The 19,165-nt window shown below is 41.4% G+C and overlaps 1 protein-coding gene across 2 annotated transcripts in view; it reads left to right on the top strand.

Moving 5' to 3' along the window:
• Positions 1–19,165, top strand: part of PHF2 (PHD finger protein 2) — a 287,511-nt gene that overhangs the window by 185,507 nt on the left and 82,839 nt on the right. For both annotated transcript variants that reach the window (XM_033926403.1, XM_033926404.1), the window contains 3 exons: positions 8,089–8,176; positions 9,456–9,562; positions 14,023–14,114. In XM_033926403.1, coding sequence (XP_033782294.1) covers positions 8,089–8,176; positions 9,456–9,562; positions 14,023–14,114 — 287 coding nt within the window. The remainder of the gene's footprint in view (positions 1–8,088; positions 8,177–9,455; positions 9,563–14,022; positions 14,115–19,165) is intronic.

The raw sequence follows: 19,165 nt of genomic DNA, 5'->3' as shown, positions 1-19,165 counted from the left end.
TATAATTTATGGAAGTTAAACTCGCCTTGTTTATCTGAAACATTATTTTTGAGTTTTCTTAATCAAGGAATTTAATTAAAAAAAAAAATATATATATATAGTGAAAGTATTTAGAGATTGTTCTAATAGAGTTGAGTGCCAGGGACCTCATTAAAAAATAATTTCTAAGTGGTTTCCAATGTGTTGTTTATAACATATAAATTGCACCTTATGGTCTTCCAGAAGAAGACTCCCTTTAATATAATGCAACAGTTGAAATGAATTTGCCACTAGGATGGCCTAAATTCTCTCTTTTTAGTGTTTGCTGTTCTTTTGTATACTCAAAGAAGAATATTGTTCTATTTGCTCATGTACGAGTGTTTTGTTTAATTGCGTAGCTTTGGTGGGTTGTTTTTGGGTTTTTTTTTAGTGTCAATAAACTTGAGAAGCTTGTGTAGCACCAGCAGTTTTCAGGTTGAGTTCTGGGAACAATGGATCTACTGGCAGAAACATTTATCACATGAATAATTTGCTACAGAATTGGGTGGGCGTGGCCATTAGTAGAAGGCTGATCAGGACGGCAGCAGTGGGCTGCATTAACTGCTCCTCTTGCTGCACAAATCGAGGGCAGATTTCAAAAGTCTTTTGGCGCGTGCAGAACTAACCTTTAATAAAATTGCTTTCGGGATATTCCAGGAAGCAGGGTTAAGCAATGGTTAATGTAGGATATGGTTAAGCTAGGATATAGTGGTCTATGAGGAAGGCGACAAGACTATGAGGGACATCACCTTGAGAAAGCATTACAGTGCTCCTCCGGTCATTCGCGGTATTTTCCCGACCGCGAATGATCGGGCAGGAGAGGGCAGCCGAGAGCGCCGGCGAGTGAAGGAAATCCCTCGCGGTATGCTCCGACCGCCTCTTCCCGCACTAAAGTCGGGCCTTACCAATCAGGAGCTGCGTGTCAAAGCAGCTCCCGATTGGTGAGGCCCGACTTTAGTACAGGAAGAGGCGGTCGGAGCATACCGCGAGGGATTTCCCTCCGGCTGCCCTCTCCTGTCTCCCCTGCTAAAAAAGTATTTGCGGTTTTTCAACATTCGCGGGGGGTTCCTGGAACAGAACCCCCGTGAATATCGGGGGGAGTACTGTATTGCAAAACATGTCGGCGAAATAATGTCCCTGACTTAGACCACAGAGAAAAGCTAAGTGATAGCTAATACTTATTAGAGTAATGAATGATGCCTGTTGAATGTGAAAATACTATTTATATCTAAAGACAAAAAAAACACAAACAAAATATATATATATAAAAAATATTTATTCAATAATATTTATTTAAAACGTTTGATCCAATGACGATGCAACACAAAGCTTTTGTGTAATGAAAATGTATTGAACACCAAGGGCTCCTTTTACGACGGCGAGCTAGCGGTTTAACGTGTGTAATAGCGTGCGCTGAACCGCCGGACGCGTTAGCCGCTACCGCCTCCTCTTGAGCAGGCGGTAGTTTTTGGCCAGCGCGGGGGTTAGCGCGTGATGAAAAGTCGCGCGCCTTTGTAAAAGGAGCCCAAAGTGGTGTTTCTGAGGATTCTGGAAACTTCTGAAGGGTGTTATACTATAATAAGGGATATTATAAGAGACTCCCCCTTAATTTTGGTATTGTATAAAATAGCCCCTACTACTGTCAACTATATGATGGTTAATATTTAGGCATGGATGTTTTAGAAAATCTGTGCCCAGATTAACCTGGCAGTGTGTGGTCAAGAGCAGGTGTAAATCTCGGCACAAAAAGAACGGCTTTCAAAGCGCAGGTACACGCATAGCTTTCATTTTGAAAATTTGCTGGCGCTAAAGTATACTCATGCGTGCACTCAGCTCATACCACCACGTATGAAATGTTTTTGAGAATTTGATATTCTTGGTCTTTTTTTTCATAAAAATTTTCTACAGTTTTCTACATAATCTCTCATGTGAACAGTTGATGTGCAATAGGCATAGCTCCCCCACCCCAAAAAAAGCACCAAAATTGGGATCTCGGCTTATAGTCAAGTTGGCATGTGTGTTCCCCCCCTCCCCCAAATGCGGTAACCAGCATTTCTTCTTACTGATAAGCCTAGGTGCTGACACTGGCACAGACAGACAGAAGTAACTACAAGCACATAAGCAATGCCTCCACTGGGTCAGACTCGAGGTCCATCGTGCCCAGCAGTCCACTCATGCAGCGGCCCAACAGGTCCAGGACTTGTGCAGTAATCCTCTATCTATACCCCTCTATCCCTTTCTCCAGCAGGAAATTATCCAATCCTTTCTTGAACCGTACTCTGCCCTATTATGCCCTCTGGAAGCGCATTCCAGGTGTCCACCACACGTTGGGTAAAGAAAAACTTCCTAGCATTCGTTCTGAATCTGTCTCCTTCCAACTTTTCCGAATGCCCTCTTGTTCTTTTATGTTTTGAAAGTTTGAAGAATCTGTCCCTCTCTACTCTCTCTATGCCCTTCATGATCTTGTAAGTTTCTATCATGTCTCCAATGAGTCTCCACTTTTCCAGGAAGAGCCCCAATTTCTCCAATCTTTCAGCATATGAAAGGTTTTCCATGCCTTTAATCATTCGTGTCGCTCTCCTCTGGACTAGAGAGCTGCACGGGAATGGGGATGACGGGGATCCCGCGGGTTCCCCCTTTGGGTCACGGGGATCCCGTGGGGACGCCCCCTAGGGTCGTGGAGATCCCGTGGGGATGCCTCTGAGGGTCGCGGGGATCCTGCGGGGTTGGATCGCAGTGCACTCGAGCCGCGAGGGTAGTCTCCTTCTCCTTACCTGCCCTGTCGCAGCACACAGCCGACCGGAAATCTTCCCGATGTCAGCGCTGACGTCGGAGGGAGGGCTTAAGCAAAGCCCTCCCTTCCTCCGATGTCAGCGCTGACATCAGGAAGACTTCCGGTCGGCTGTGTGCGGCAGGGCAGGTAGGGAGAAGGCAATGGCGTATGAAAGAGGGGGGAAGGGGCGGTCCGCCCCGGAGAATTGTGCACAGCCAGTCAGATCCCCCGATCGACCGACAACAGGCCCGGCCGACAAATCTCCCTGCCCTGTAGCCGCGAATCTAAATTACCTCTTACAGCAGCTTACTACTCCAGCTGCTGTAAGAAGGTAATTTAGAATCGTGGCTACAGGACAGGGAGATTTGTCCGACCGGGCCTGTTCTGTTGTCGGTCGGGTGCAAAAGCGCCACAAAGGTGGAGGCAGGGAGGGAGGAAAGGTGGAGTGGAGAAGAAAAGACGCTTAAGGGGGGAGAAGGCCGCTGAAAGCACTGGGGAAGACAAAGGGGTGGAAAAGAACGCTGAAAGGACATGGGGTAAACGGGAGGAGGGGGGGGAAGGACCCTGAAAGCACTGGGGAAGACATAGGGGTGGAGAATGCCACTGAAAGGACATGGGGAAAACAGGGGTGGAGAAGGCCGCTGAAAGGACATGGGGAAGACAGAGGGGGGGAAGACAGAGGGGAGAGAAGGCCGCTGAAAGGACATGGGGAAGGCAGAGGGGGGAGAAGGCCGCTGAAAGGACATGGGGAAGGCAGAGAGGGGAGAAGGATGCTGCCTGACAGGACATGGGGAAGATGGTGGGGGAGAAGGACACTGAAAGGAAATGGGGAAGAGGGAATGGGAAGAAGATGCTGGCAGGGAAGAAGACAGAGGTGCCAGACTATGGGGGGAGCGGAGGGAAAAAGATGGGTGCCAGACCAATTTGGGAGGGGGGAGAAAGGGAGAGGCACAGTAACAGAGCAAATGGAAGACACAGATAGAAGAGAGGCAGTGGATGGAAGGAATTGAATGAGAACATGAAGAAAGCAGAAACCAGGCAATAAAGGTAGGAAAAAAATTCTTTTTTTTTTTGCTTAAGGATAAAGTAGTATATTAGTTGTGTTGATAAAAATTTATAAACATTAGAGGCTCTGGTAGAAACCCGTTTACAAAGTATGTATTCTTCCCAATTAATATTTCCAAATTAATAAAGTCTTTTTGCTTATTTTTAAATGGGTTTCTACCAGAGCCTTTAATTCAGTAGCATAATTAAATGAAATAACTATTTCTGTAGTTTATAGGGACGGGCGGGGACGTAGGGGATTCCTCGCGGGGACGGGCGGGACTTTGGCGGGGACGGGTGGGATTTCTGTCCCCGCGCAACTCTCTACTCTGGACCCTCTCAAATATTGCCATATCCTTCTTAAGGTACAGTGACCAATACTGGACACAGTACTCCAGGTGCGGGCGCACCATTGCCCAATACAATGGCAGGATGACTTCCTTCGTTCTTGTTGTAATACCCTTTTTGATAGTACCCAACATTCTGTTTGCTTTTTTTGAGGATTGGTAGCATGGAATCATTCTTTGGGATTCGGCCAGGTACTTGTGACTTAGATTAGCCACTGTTTGAAGGAGGATGCTGATCTAGGTGGACCAAGTATGGTTATTGTTATCTTTGATTAAGCTACGTTAAGTAGCTAAAGTGAGATTTACTGCATGGTTTCCTGTGCTAAAAAGGCAGCTGTTGTGGTAAAAATCCTAATGTGGTATTGGGCAGGAACTGGGTGTCCTATGGGTAGGTGAAAGTGTGCTGAATAATAATAAAACAAACCCACTATGAAATTGAGATGCCCTGAGGCCTTGTCGTTGCTTATATTCTCATGTCCTTTGCAGTTAATAAAGTGTCAAACACGGAGTCTAGAGTTATATATTCAACTGCTGATGGGGTGAAAAAGCCTCAGAACTCAAAGGGTTTTTTTTTGCCTATGAAGTGATTAGAAGCAAGGTGAGTTAGGTATAAAGCTCTGATGCTTTTTCATCCCATCAGCAGTTGAATATACAGTATAACTTTAGGCTTCAAGGAGTCTCGATTTCATAGTGGGTTTGTCCTATGTCCTTAGTGTCCCTTCCCATGTTCTTAGTGCCCCCAGTGCTCCTTCCTATGTCCTTAGTGCCCCTTCCCATGTCCTTAGTACCCCCAATGCTCCTTCCTATGTCCACCCCTCACTGCCTTCCAGCCTTTGTCCCACCCCCTCCCTCGAAGCTAGCCAGCCTCCCTCCCTATCTGCCGCGCTAAAGCCTGCCTGCCTCCCTCAAGCGCCGAAGGCTGCCCCCCCCTCCATACCGGCCCCCACTAATGCTACCTACCATCTGGCCTACCGCCGCTTTAAACCCCCCCCCTCCCCGGTCCGCCACACCTGCCGCCCGCCAAAATGAAACCAGTATATTTTGGACCACATAATGTAGATTTAGGTGACAGTGTGACCAGCTGTTCCAGCTAGCACATGAGTCAGTGCCGTGCACTACCGATAGCACAGCTGAATTTACCGCCAAGAGGCTGCTATGCTAATGGCAATCCAGTAACACAGTAAACTAAACTAAACCTTAAGTTTATATACCGCATCATCTCCACAATCGTAGAGCTCGGCACCGTTTACAGGAGCTTAGTATAAAGAGGGAACACCGTAGTAAGGGTTAGAGGAGGAATATAGAGGGAAGAAAGTGTTACATTTTTGAGAATAGCCAAGTTTTCAGATGTTTTCGGAATAGTTGGAAGGAGCCCAGATTCCGAAGTGGGGTAGTAAAGTTATTCCAAAGCTCTGTGATTCTGAAGGAGAGAGATGTCCCTAATTTTCCCGCATAGATGACGCCTTTTAACGAGGTAGACTGGTAGAGGAGCTTTGGTGGCATTTTTTTTTCCTTTCTGCCACATCCCTCCCCCAATCCCTGTGCTACACTTTAGAATTCCTTGATAACACCGAATTCCTAGACCGGGGTACAGGGGGATGCAGGGTAGAGACCGGATGCAATTAGGGAGTCCTTAAATGTGACCGGAGGATTGAAGGGAGGGATTTGGAAGGAGAAAGGAGTGCTGCTGTAATAAACGAGGGGGGTGATGAAAAGTCCTCAGCCCAGCCAACCAACTTCCAAATTTCTGAGCGTTGTTTTGCCACTGTAACTGTAAAGAGCGTTTTCTTATTTTGTTGCATGCCAATTTGCAGAAACAAAAATTCTATCTTTTGACATTTGCTACGCAAAAACATTCACGTAAAGCTCATGTTGAAAGTTCAAAAGATTTCATGAACACATGCTTTCATATCAGGCTGCCAGTTGGGACGGACAAAGAATTCAAACAACTATCTCTTATGTCTTTCTCATATTTGGAATCTAGAAAACGTTTGAAAACCTACTTATTTTTTTAGATTTTTGGGTATTTTTTTGATTTTGCCCCACTGCATAACCTAGGCTCATTCCAATTATTCCGAAAGCATCTGAAAACCTGGCTTTTCTCCAAAACATAAAGCTATCTGTTTAAAATGTAAAGCTAGCTATCCTCTTCATAACCTCTAATTTCTTATTATGTCCTTCCCTCATTTATTGAATTTACCTGTAAACCGTGCCGAGCTCTGTTGAGATGATTCGGTATACAAACTTAAGGTTTAGTTTAGTTTGGTAATTGAATTCTATGATGATTGCTCGATTGTAAGTTGATGTAATCTTTTGTAAACCGGTCTAGAAGCTGATTTTTATGTTATGTTATCCAGGTCATTCGCATCTTGGTTGGGCTGAGAACTTTTCAGCATCCCCTTTCTAACTACATTTTGACTTGTTTGCAACTGCATGCAATGCAGTACCGTGAGACACATTAAGTGCCACAGAAAGGCAGTGTATCAAACCGATGACCCTTTAACCATTAGGTGCCCTGTGTCGTAAATGCAGGGCAGATGCCGAACCCGCATTCCTCGTGTTACTGCATGTGCTAAACATGTAGGAACTGCAAAACCTACCTCACTTAGGGCCCCTTTAACAAAGCCGCAGTAAATTCATTAAAAGCCCATAGGAATTGAATGGGTTTCAGTTCGTTTACCTTGGCAGCGTTGCTACCGTGGCTTTGCAAAAGACCCCCTTAGGCAGGGCAGTTTGTGAAAGGCATTTCCAGGCATAAAACAGAGAAAAAGTTGCCTGAAAATGTATGTAAAATCCTCAGGTATCCAGAGAGTTACATATAGGCATTCTTTATTGTTTGGAACGATCTTATTCCCCAAGAGACCAATCAATGCAAACCAGAATAAATTGCTCCTCATCATGGCAGTTTATAATGAAAAATTGGAAGAGTTGGGATAACTTAAATTATAATTTTTGCTGGGAATCCTTATGCCAGATTTATAAATTTGAAAATTTTAATTCTTTACAGCTGGGACACCATAGCAAATTCAAGGAAATTTGGGGCCCGGTAACAAAATATTGTAAGATTTAAAATGTTAATTATTAGCAGCATTTCCCTTTGATTCATGAAAAATTGCTGTACACATCCAGGAGGGGCGGAGGGGGGGGGGGGGTTAAATCGCTGTAGATTATTTGTTGGAATAGAGTGCATTATGTTATGTTACTTGATTATTCATCTGTTTGCACTATGGGCTCCTTTTACAAAGCCGCATTAGCAGTTTAATGCGCGTAATAGCGTAGGCCCAACCGCCTCCTCTTGAGCAAGCGGTAGTTTTTCGGCTAGCACGGGGGTTAGCGCATGATGAAAAGTCGCTAACGCCGCTTAGTAAAAGGAGCCCTATGTATTTGATTTCAAAAGTGAATAAATAATTTATTTAAAATAAAAAAAATGAATTAAAAAAAAAAAAAGAAAGTGTTCCCCACTAGGAGCAAACTGCAACGTTCACTTTATTTACTAATGAGCGGTTTCTCATGCTGCTTATCTCTCCAGAAATAGCGCTTCAACAAATTGATGATACCACAACTATATCTCTTAATGCCGCTCTCTCTTCTTAATAAATTGCTTTAGTCAAACATATTGAGTAGGGGCGAGTGAAGAAGCCATAGCCAGTGAGAAGAATTTTGGCAACCAAGCAAACACAAAAAATTGTGTGGTGACCAAATGGCATGTCTGAAGCCCTGATAGTTTGACTAAAGCAATTTATTAAGAAGAGAGAGCGGCATTGAGAGATATAGCTGTGATATTATGAATGGTTTACCAATGCCAGAGTATTGGCTGAGATTATAACGTGTCAACAAATTGATGATGCAATAAGCCTGCCACTTCCTTTTCCACGTTTGATCATTCTATCGCCCTTTTTTTTTTAGGTTGGATTTATGCAACGCTAACAGCTGTTGATTGCCTGGCTTTTGCAGGGCACTTTCTGCACAGCATAAGTGTGGAAATGCAAATGAGGTACCTTTTTTTTAAAACAGTTCTGTTTAAATATGGTCGATTTGACACTCAATTTTCAGAATGTGCAATGGTGCTTTTTAGCTGTGGTAAACTCTAGCGCCCGTTTACCACCACTTACATGAGATGTATCCCATGTTATTTTGTGAATCTGTGCAAGCTATACATATGCTAAATTTTTTTTTTTTTTGGGGGGGGGATTGGGGATGTGTTTGGGGGCAGAGCATGGGCGTTTCTGCGCTAATCAGTTAGGGGGGGAATTCATGAACAGGCACTTCCGTGTTAGCGTGTGATAACCACTAAAGTTGCTCATAGGAACATAACGGGCATCCTTAACGTTTAGTTGCACACTAACTTGGTTAGCGCCTGTTGATGAAGGCCCCGCCCCATAGTGTAACTAACTGATTAGTGTGGGATTACTGCGTGAGCCTTTATGGCCTACAAAATGGGTAGCTCCTTTTACAAACTGCTGCTGTGGTAATTGTTCCGACGCCCATGGGGACTTAATGCGCGTCACGGCGTTTGCCGCGTGGCAGCTGGTACCGTGATTTTGTAAAAGGGGTGGGGGAGGGAGTAAGAATGTTTCGCCTGTCCTATGCTGGTCCTTTTTCTGTGGCATATCTTGGCCAATGATATAACTGAGATAACTAATAGGCTTTCATAAAGCTATTAAAACTTGGCAATTTACACAATCATTTTAAATCAATGTAAATTTCTGGTGGAAAGTGCCCCTTCTTTTTGTAGTTAAATATGTTTATTATTGTAAACTGTTTTTTATAGTAAATATTGTTTTATTGTATTTTTTAAAATTATTTTCTATAGTAAATATTGTTTTATTGTATTTTTTTAAAATTATTTTTTATAGTAAATATTTTTTATAGTATTTTTTTATAGTAAATATTGTTTTATTGTACTTTTTTATAGTATTTTTTTATAGTAAATATTGTTTTATTGTATTTTTTAAAATTATTTTCTATAGTAAATATTGTTTTATTGTATTTTTTTTAAATTATTTTTTATAGTAAATATTGTTTTATTGTATTTTTAAAAATTATTTTCTATAGTAAATATTGTTTTATTGTATTTTTTTAAATTATTTTTTATAGTAAATATTTTTTATAGTATTTTTTTATAGTAAATATTGTTTTATTGTACTTTTTGTGTTATATGTGTGTAAATCAAATTGATAAATCAAATCCTTGTGTCTGCTGTCATTTTATGTAACAAGTAGTGTTCTGCCTGCCATTCATTACTCTGAGTTGTAGTTTGCTTTGTATCGCAGAGCGTACGAGGTGGAAAGGCGCTTGAAAATTGTCAGCCTCACCCAGTTTCCAAACTATGAGACTGCTTGTTGGTATACGGGAAGGTACCTCTTAGAGAAGTTCAAAGGTACAGTAGAAGGCATTCAGGTTTGCTCTTCCCAAAATGGTAATCTGTGCCATTGCTTACTTTTCATCCTTCACTTTCATTATACAGTAAAAATGCATTTTACTTTAAGGGGGTCATTTTCTAATATTTTTCTAGAAGTAAAAATGGCTTTTTCATCTGAATATACTTAAATATCGTCAAGATGATCTTTTATATGTCATCCAATAGAGCAGGGGTAGGCAAGTCCGGTTCTCGAGAGCCGGAACCAGGTTAGGTTTTCAGGATATCCACAATAAATATGCACGAGATAGATTTGCATCTCAGGCAGTTCATGCAAATCCATCTCATACATATTCATGGTGGAGATCCTGAAAACTTGACCTGGCTCCGGCTCTCGAGGACTGGAATTTCCTACCCCTGCAATAGAGTACTTTACTGGAAAATGGCTGAATAAAAAGTATTTTGATTAAAAAAAAAAATCCAAAAATAAGTATGACCGCACACAATCATAAAAAGTATGCACAAGACAATGTGGCCCGGATTCTAGAAACGCTGCCTAACTTAATTGCTTTTAATTGACTGCGCTGTTAAAACCCAATTAAAAGCTTGTTAAAAAGGTAGGCACCAGAATTGTCTAAGCATGGCGCCTAACAGTAGGCGTGGTTAGTGGCGGAGATGACCTTAGGTGCCGTTAGTTACGATTGTTTGTCAAACTCAGGAACGTAGGACTTTAAAACTCTGGCCTACATTACCGGCGCCTAAGTTCTTCTGTAGCTTTAATGCTGTTAACGGCGCCTAGGCGTGATAGATACATAGGCGGCACTGATTTTGTGTCCACCGCCCTTTGCAGGCACCATTTACAGAATCTGGCCCTGTACACTTACATTTTTACACAATTTGTGTCTAAGTATTCTCAAAGATAAGTTTGAGTGACTTGGGGGTGGAACAGTTTTATATATGCACACATTTTGTGGCCCTTTTTTTTTTTTGTTAATCTTTATTGATTTTTAAACTTTGACAGTGACATTCAATTAATTTAGATGTAAACATTACAAAAAAGGCACTTTAGCTACACAATTAATACAGAAAACAATCATTTCCACCCTCCCCTCCCCATAACTTGTTATATTAATTAATCTTTATTCATTTTTAAAGCTTCCAGTAAGTGTAACGTATAATACAATCATTTTATACTTAAATCACACTTTAATTAAAGTGCGTTAAGTTTTGGGCATGACCCATTTTATTTTTATTTATTTAAAACATTTATTACTCGCAATCATTCTACAATGCCGAGTGAGTTACAATAAAACATACATCATAACCAAGCATCACTTAACAGCACAGCATAAAATAACAAGCAATAAAAACTGTGACACATAAGAAAATAAACACCTCCATCGTTCGAGGAAAACATTTCTTACCTAACGTGGTTTTAACCAGCTTCCTGAATTGAGGTAAACTAGATTCACTTTTTATTTCCACGGGCAAGGAATTCTACACAGTACAGTACCGGGTAGAGCTTTGGATTCTTGCCCAGAAATAGCTAAGAAGAAAAAAATTTAAATTGAATCAGGTTGGGCAGACCGGATGGACCATTCGGGTTTTTTATCTGCCGTCATCTACTATGTTACAAAAGCGCCCCTTGCACAGTGAGCATCAGTTTCACTCATTTCAAAGAAGGGACCACCAAACAACTCTTGCTTTAATACAGGATGTTAAGACTCTAAATGCTGCATCCAAAAGGGATATATTCCTAGTATTTTTGTTGCATAAATGTTCCTATTAGCAAGTGGCACCTGCTGAGAGTTAACTTGGGACCACCTACCACCTCCAATTTAGGGGGCGCTAAGGGCCAGATTCTATAAACAGTGCCTAACTCGGGTTGCGCCTTGAAAAGCAGCATCTACCACATGTCAATCAAAGCTGCCATTTGTAGAACCACGCCCAGCAGCACCTACATTAACTTAGACGCGTATAGGCAAGAACATCTTAACCCAGTGGTCTCAAACTCCAACCCTTTGCAGAGCCACATTTTGGATTTGTAGGTACTTGGAGGGCCTCAGAAAAAAATAGTTAATGTCTTATTAAAGAAATGACAATTTTGCATGAGGTAAAACTCTTTATAGTTTATAAATGCTTCCTTTTGGCTAACTCTTAATAATAGTATTGTCATTTATAGTTAGAGACATATGATCAAGAAATGGTTTTATTTTACTTTTGTGATTTATGATAAACATACTGAGGGTCTCAAAATAGTACCTGGTGGGCCATGAGTTTGAGACCACTGAGTTAAGGGGAACAGTTAATCTGCTGACTGGGTTGGAGGGCAGAGGGGAGAACAGGACAATCAAGCCATTGTGACATCACCGATGAGGCTGGCTCTTATTGGTGGAATGAGGCATTATGACATCACAATCTCAGCTCTGCTTCCCAAAGGCAAACAGGATTTCATGGTTATAGTTTAGCTAGTGGTCTCCAACTCCAACCCTTTGCAGGGCCACATTTTGGATTTGTAGGTACTTGGAGGGCCTCAGAAAAAATAGTTAATATCTTATTAAAGAAATGACAATTTTGCAAGAGGTAAAATTCTTTATAGTTTATAAATCTTTCCTTTTGGCTAAGTCTTAATAATAAAGATACATATGATCAAGAAACTTTTTTATTTTACTTTTGTGATTATGATAAACATACCGAGGGCCTCAAAATAGTACCTGGCGGGGGCCACGAATTGGAGACCACTGTCTTAAGCCATGGTTTTCTTGGCCTAAAAACTACCAGTGCCTAACTAAATCCATGTCCAAACTCCACTCTGAACCTTCCCCTGACCTCGTCTACTTGCTGCGTAGTCACCTCAGTGTAGAAGCCTACCATGAGGTGGTAGGCACCTGCCCAAGTTAGGCGCCTACCGGCTAATTAATTTTGTTTTAAATTGGTTTTTCGTGGTGCTTTTAATTAACGACGCCAATTAAAAAAAAAATTAAGTTGGATGCCTAGATCGGCAAGGCACGCTGATCTAGATCCCCGACTTCAGGCGCCGTTTAAAGAATCGGAGCCTAAGTCCTCCCATATTAACTCTGCTTTAGCCAGTTACCGCGTGGTAAGTGTAATGAGCTAGTTGGCTAATTCTACCCTGCCTACCCTGCCCATGCCATGCCCCCCCAACAGAAAAATTCTATAATGCACGGTAACGGGTAAACAGTCACTAAAGCTGTTAACATGGCAGCCTGTTTCTGGGTGTTAACCACATTAAACGGCAAATTCTATAAGACGCGGCCAAAAGTTTAGGCGCCGATATAGGCACCGTTCAGCGCGATTCAAGTAAAATTGGGCGCTGTTTAGTGAATCGCGCTGAGCGCCACCTATTTTGGAGGCGCCCATTAAATAGGCCAGCTCTTAGGCGCCCATGCGAGCGCTTAAGCACGCTTAAGAGCAGTGATTCTGCAGCAAGGCGCCTAGCACGTAGCCACGCCCACGCCTAACATGCATAGCGCCTATTTTTTCAAAGGTTGCCTAGATTTTTTAGAGGCGCCTTGTTACAGAATCGCGCTCTCTCGACTTAAGCGGCCAAGGTACTGCATAAACAGTCCTATCTTTATATGGCGCCCCGAAGTCAGTTAAGCGTTAAATATTGCACTTAGCCTATGTGTCGGCTTGCTTTGAAAACCTGGAAAATTCAGTGCCGGAGCCCGGACATGGCCCAGCATTAAATTTCCGGGTTTAGCATCAGCTGTAATCACCAAAACACCGATTGCCGCCAGCTGACATATCGGGTCCTATATGTATACACGTGTAGACTACAGTCGCAAATTTACAACTTTTTGGACCAGTTGTAAATTTGTGTGTTGACAGTTGTGCATTATTGGGGTTTTTGTGGGAGCCGGTTCCGATTTGCAGATGACACCAGAAATGGCAGGAGGGCTTTGTGAGATCTGAAGACTGGGTATCCAGATGGCAGATGAAATTCACTGTGGGCAAGTACAAAGTGATGCACGTAGGGAAGAATTACCCAAATTATAGCTACACATTAGGGGTCATGGTCCAGGAAAAGGGCCAAGGCGTTATCATGGGCTGTAGCTTAAAAAGCAAATAATGTTGGGACTTCTTTTTGGAAAGGAACAGAGAATCATATTGTCTCTGTATTCTATGGCGAGACCCACACCTTGAGTATTATGTGCAATTTTGGTCTCCACGTCTCAAAAATATATATATCATGCAATTAGAAAGGTACAGAGAAGGGTGACCAAAATGATTGGGGGGAAAGGAAAAACTCTTCTATGAGGAAAAGCTAGAGGTTAGGGCTCTTTAAAGAAGAGAGGGATGATGAGAATCTTGAGTGGAGTGGAAAACGTACACACCAGTCGATTATAAGCGATTGGATGCTTTCAGATTATGTAACGGAATTGTTTTCATAATGAAAGTAGGCGGGAATATTGCTGCTTCCCTCTTTAAAAATGAGTTATTTTGTCTTCTTTCTTCAGCTTTGCACAAGTCTGATCAGCAACCTGTCCCTCACCTAGTCCAGGCAGCAAAAATTCTGAACAGCGCTTTCAGGTCTTGGACGAAAAAGCAGGTAAGCACGTGCGCTTCCCAGCAGATGAATTCTACAGAGTATGTTTTCAGTTGTGCTCTTAATTGCAAAACTACATTGTTACGTTACGTCTCTTATCTACGTGCCATTGATCGGTGGATGTTGTCTCATCCTTGTGACCCTGGGCAAGTCGCTCAAATCCTCCATTGCCCTAGGTCAGGAGTAGGCAATTCCGGTCCTCGAGAGCCGGAGCCAGGTCAGGTTTTCAGGATCTCCACCATGAATATGTATGAGATGGATATGCATGCACTGCCTCCTTGAGATGCAAATCTATCTCATGCATATTTATTGTGGAGATCCTGAAAACCTGACCTGGCTCCAGCTCTCCAGCCTACTCCTGACCTAGGTACATTAGATAAATTGGGAGCTCACCAGAACAGATAGGGAAAATGCTTGAGTACCTGATTGTAAACCGCTTAGATCAGTGGTTCCCAACCCTGTCCTGGAGGAACACCAGGCCAATTGGGTTTTCAGGCTAGCCCTAATGAATATGCATGAAGCAAATTTGCATGCCTATCACTTCCATCCTATGCAAATCTCTCTCATGCATATTCATTAGGGCTAGCCTGAAAACCCGATTGGCCTGGTGTTCCTCCAGGACAGGGTTGGGAATCACTGGCTTAGATAACCTGATAGGCGGTATATAAATAAATAAATAATCATCTTTAATTGAATCTCTTGATCAATACATTCTTCCAATGATATTCCTGCAACTTTTTGGACTGATGACATTTCTATTCCCTTTGCGAGCAAACTCTGCAATTTGGGTGTGGTTCTGGATTCTGCACTGGCCTATAAAGTCGGCCTAAAGTTAGGCACCTACATAGGTGGGCCTAACTTAATTGAGGATTAGGCTTGACACTTGATACCTCCTAATTGAAAGTTAGGCATGGAACTCCGAAAATATGGTTCTATAAAAAGTAGGTGCCGAGTCCAAAGCACCTACCTAAAAGTTGGTTTGGTTAGTGGGCTTGTTTTCAAGTTAGGATTTTAAGCGCATGCATTTAGGCTAAGAAAACCCTGGCATACTGTGTGCCTAAAAATTGGACGCTTAGCGACACTTAACTTTGATAGAATTGCGCTTAGCACCGCATTAATTGGCGCCTATTTTTAGGGGACCTATCTGGAATCAGGGCCTGAATATGAAGCATCAAGTCCATAAGATTGTTGGTTTATTCTTTTGAAAGATTTTTGGGCAGATGATAATTTCAGGTTGGGAGCCTTGTAAGTCCATATTTTGATTATTGGCCTTCTGAAAGGTATTTCAAGTTTTATTTAAAATGTGATTAAAACGCTTATAAATATTTCTAAGCAATATACATCAATTTAAAAAAGGGGTACACGTAAAAAAGTACAAGTTTGGATATTTACTAAAACTTGACTAACTAGAGACGAGAGGGGAAAAAAAAAGGAAGAACTATAATTTTATAGGATAGGAGACATTTAAGGGGTGAACAAAAGGAGGATTCAATAAACGAGGAAAAAAATTAAGAAACTCTGCTGGTTAGAAATGTACGCTAAGTAATACCGACGCCCTAATCATAGCTTTCAAAGGCATCCTTGAAGAGAAAGCATTTAAGGGAGTCTTTAAATCTATTTAGTATGGTTTCGTCCCTAAGATAAATAGACTGCTAGAATTTTGGCTGGTTGTTCCCGTTTGGAACATATAACCCCAGTGTTTAGGGCACTGCATTGGTTACTGATTGAATATCAAGTAAAATGTAGGATTTTGCTTTTGATGTTCAAGGCCTTGAATAATCTGGAATCAGTAGTGACTTCCAGCAGCTTACGGATTTATCAATCAATAGAGACTGGAAGGTTATTGAGCCTCGATGTTTCTCAAGTTGCAGGACCTAAATTGTGGTATACTTTTTCTTTCCATTTAAGAAATAGTCTTGTAAAGGCATTTAAAAAGGAACTAAAGATATACTTATTTAGGCAAGCTTATGGAACAGTTTGAAATTGTTGGTCTAACAAAGATGATTTCCTTTGATAAGAGGCAATTCTGTTATTCTACAGTGTATTATGTGCTTTTAATTATGATCTGCCAAGAATGTTAGATTGGATGGAATATAAATGTTGTAAGTAAGAAAGTTGCCAGAGGATGTGGTAAGAGCAGATAGCGTAGCTGGTTTTAAGAAAGGTTTGGACAAGTTCATGGAGGAAAAGTCCATGGATAAATTTGTCTAACCTTTACATGCAAACGTTATTTCAAAAGTTTTATGTAATATCGCTGTCTGTACACAGTCTCTCCCTCTGTAAACCACTTCGAACTGTTTTTGGTATTGCGGTATATAAAAATAAAGTTATTATTATTATTAGTCTGTTATTGAGAAAGACATGGGAGAAGCCACTGCTTTCCCTGGATCAGTAGCATGGAATATTGCTAATCCTTGGGTTTTGGCCCAAGTGAACAGGCTACTGGGCTTGATGTAAGGCTATTCTTATGTTCTTGAACAGATAAATTTGATGTTCAAACACAAGCTACCTGCATAAACAAGGGGTGTAAATAGGGTTGCCAAATGAATTCAGATTCTTTCGACAGGGTTGATCCAGCCCTTAATTTACCCCATTGCATGCAGGAACTTGTAAGTTCTGATTTCTCCCCTTGCATTCCCTAAGAAAAGCACTGGGGTAAAGCAAGGGCTGAATCAACCCTGTTGAACAAAACTGGATGTAGTGACTGGATGTGTAGTCAAGACAGACAGACAATAAAAGCAAATAAGATGCTTTGAGTTAAAACCACCTGAGAAGATTTAAGGTAGAAGCGATTGAATCGGATTGTTATGTAAGTACACGTGTGGAATATTGCCCGTCACCAAAAAAGATTCTAAAGCTGTATAGATTACCAATGTGCAGGTAACATGTATAATTTTTTTGAATATGTGAGCTAGGTGTATAAATTCACAAATGCCCCAACATGATTCCCTTTCCCCGCTCCACTTCTCCCTCCAGATACGACTCCATTTTTTGTTCAGCTAAATTTGTGTTGGAGCGATTTTCATATGGCCCATTTAAGTGAACTGTACACCAATTTTCAAAGTAAAAGTACCGTTTTCGCCGATTTATATTTCTTAAAGTGATTTAAGAAATAAGCACTTGAACACACTGGCACCTCCTTTTCGCATGCGTTTTGTTTTTTTTTTACCTAAAAAAAAACAAAAAACTCTCTGTACTCCTGGAAATCAAAAATGATGCGCCCCCTCATGAAGAATGCTCCTCCCCCCTCCAAATGCAGGTAGAAGCATGCACTCTTTATAATTATATGAGAGAAAATTTTCAGACATTCATACTTTTAGGTGGTGGGAAATCTACCTAAGTGCAATCGTGCTGTGATGAGCAGGCTGAGGGGGATTATGACATTTGGGAGTCTTAGGATAATTGTAAATGAAGGTTTAACTCCCCATAACCAAAGAGAAACTGTTTCTAAATAAGCTGGAATACCAATGGAGGATGAATCTGCTAGGTTACTCAAAAAAAAACCAAAAAAACTTTTTGCTATAAAAACCTTTTTTTAAAAATCTGCATTGAAATGTGCATGCTGGCAAGGACTGTTTACTCCAAAGAACTCTGACCTCTGTTCTTTAAAACTAATGAAGCATGTAACCCAGTGATCTCAAACTCAGATCCTTTGCAGGGCCACATTTTGGATTTGTAGGTACTTGGAGGGCCTCAGAAAAAATAGTTGATGTCTTATTAAAGAAACTTCAAAGAACTTTCCCCCCCTGCTCTCCCCCCCCCTCTTAATAGCTTCTCTCTTCCCTATCTTCAACAAGCTCCTTCCATCCTCTGTCAATTTCGGTTTTTACTTGTTACATAATTGATTATTTGTTTGTAAATCTGCTTATAAACGTAGATCCTAACCTAATTGATGTAAACCGCCTAGAACTCACCGGGTATGGCGGTATATAAAAAATAAAATAATTATTATTATTATTATTAATTAGTTGCTTGCCATCAGCCTATTAACAGTGGGATATGTATTGGCCCGCTCTCTCTCCCCCGCCCCACCCACACCTAAACTATAAACTCCGCCCTGCGCTCCTCTCTCCTATCAGGAGGTAGCCCCGCGGCGGGAATTTCAAACCCGCCTATCGCTAAGCTGCTTCCTGCTCGCCTACATCTCCCCCCCCCCTCGCGCTGAGCGCTCGTCTCCATGGGAGGCTGCGCGGGCCCTCCATCCCCGCGTTACAGCCGCCCATCGAGACGAGACTCTCGGTGAATATTATTAAAGAAATGACAATTTTGCATGAGGTAAAACTCTTTATAGTTTATAAATCTTTTCTTTTGGCTAAATTTTAATAATAATAATAATACTCCATTCACGCACCCTCTTATCAAAGAAGTCAAACGGAAAAAATCTATATGATGGCTTCCCAGCCACACAAGCAGCAAAACTCAACAACCAAATCTCCAATGTCCTGGTTATGACCCCAGACTACAAAACATTCAGAAAAGAAATAAAGACCCTACTTTTCAAGAAATTCCTGCTAGCTCCTTCCCACTCCCAATACCACTTCCCAGTTCCCCAAAGCAACCTTTTCCACTCTTTATCTCCTCTAGAAATTACCAGATATCTTCTTCTTGTAATACGTTTTTTTGTAATCCGCCTTGAACCGCAAGGCAATGGTAGAATAGAAATCTCTAATGTAATGTAATTAGTAGCTAAAGAGACATATGTAATGTAATGTAATGTAATGTAATTTATTTCTTATATACCGCTACATCCGTTAGGTTCTAAGCGGTTTACAGAAAATATACATTAAGATTAGAAATAAGAAAGGTACTTGAAAAATTCCCTTACTGTCCCGAAGGCTCACAATCTAACTAAAGTACCTGGAGGGTAATAGAGAAGTGAAAAGTAGAGTTAGAGGAAAAATAAAAATAAAATAAACATTTTAACAAGACAGCATTGATCTAAATACTTTGGAAGGTAGAAGAGAGGAGAGAAAGGAATAGAAGCAGAAGGGGGAGCCGTTGAACAGTAGAATTCTGCAGCATCCACTATCTCCTCCTCTCCCTATTGGCTAAGG

Source organism: Geotrypetes seraphini, chromosome 17 (genome assembly GCF_902459505.1).
Source record: "Geotrypetes seraphini chromosome 17, aGeoSer1.1, whole genome shotgun sequence".
Taxonomy (NCBI): Eukaryota; Metazoa; Chordata; class Amphibia; order Gymnophiona; family Dermophiidae; genus Geotrypetes; species Geotrypetes seraphini.
The sequence above is the reverse complement of the archived record's forward strand: the minus strand, read 5'-3'. Positions and strand labels throughout refer to the sequence as shown.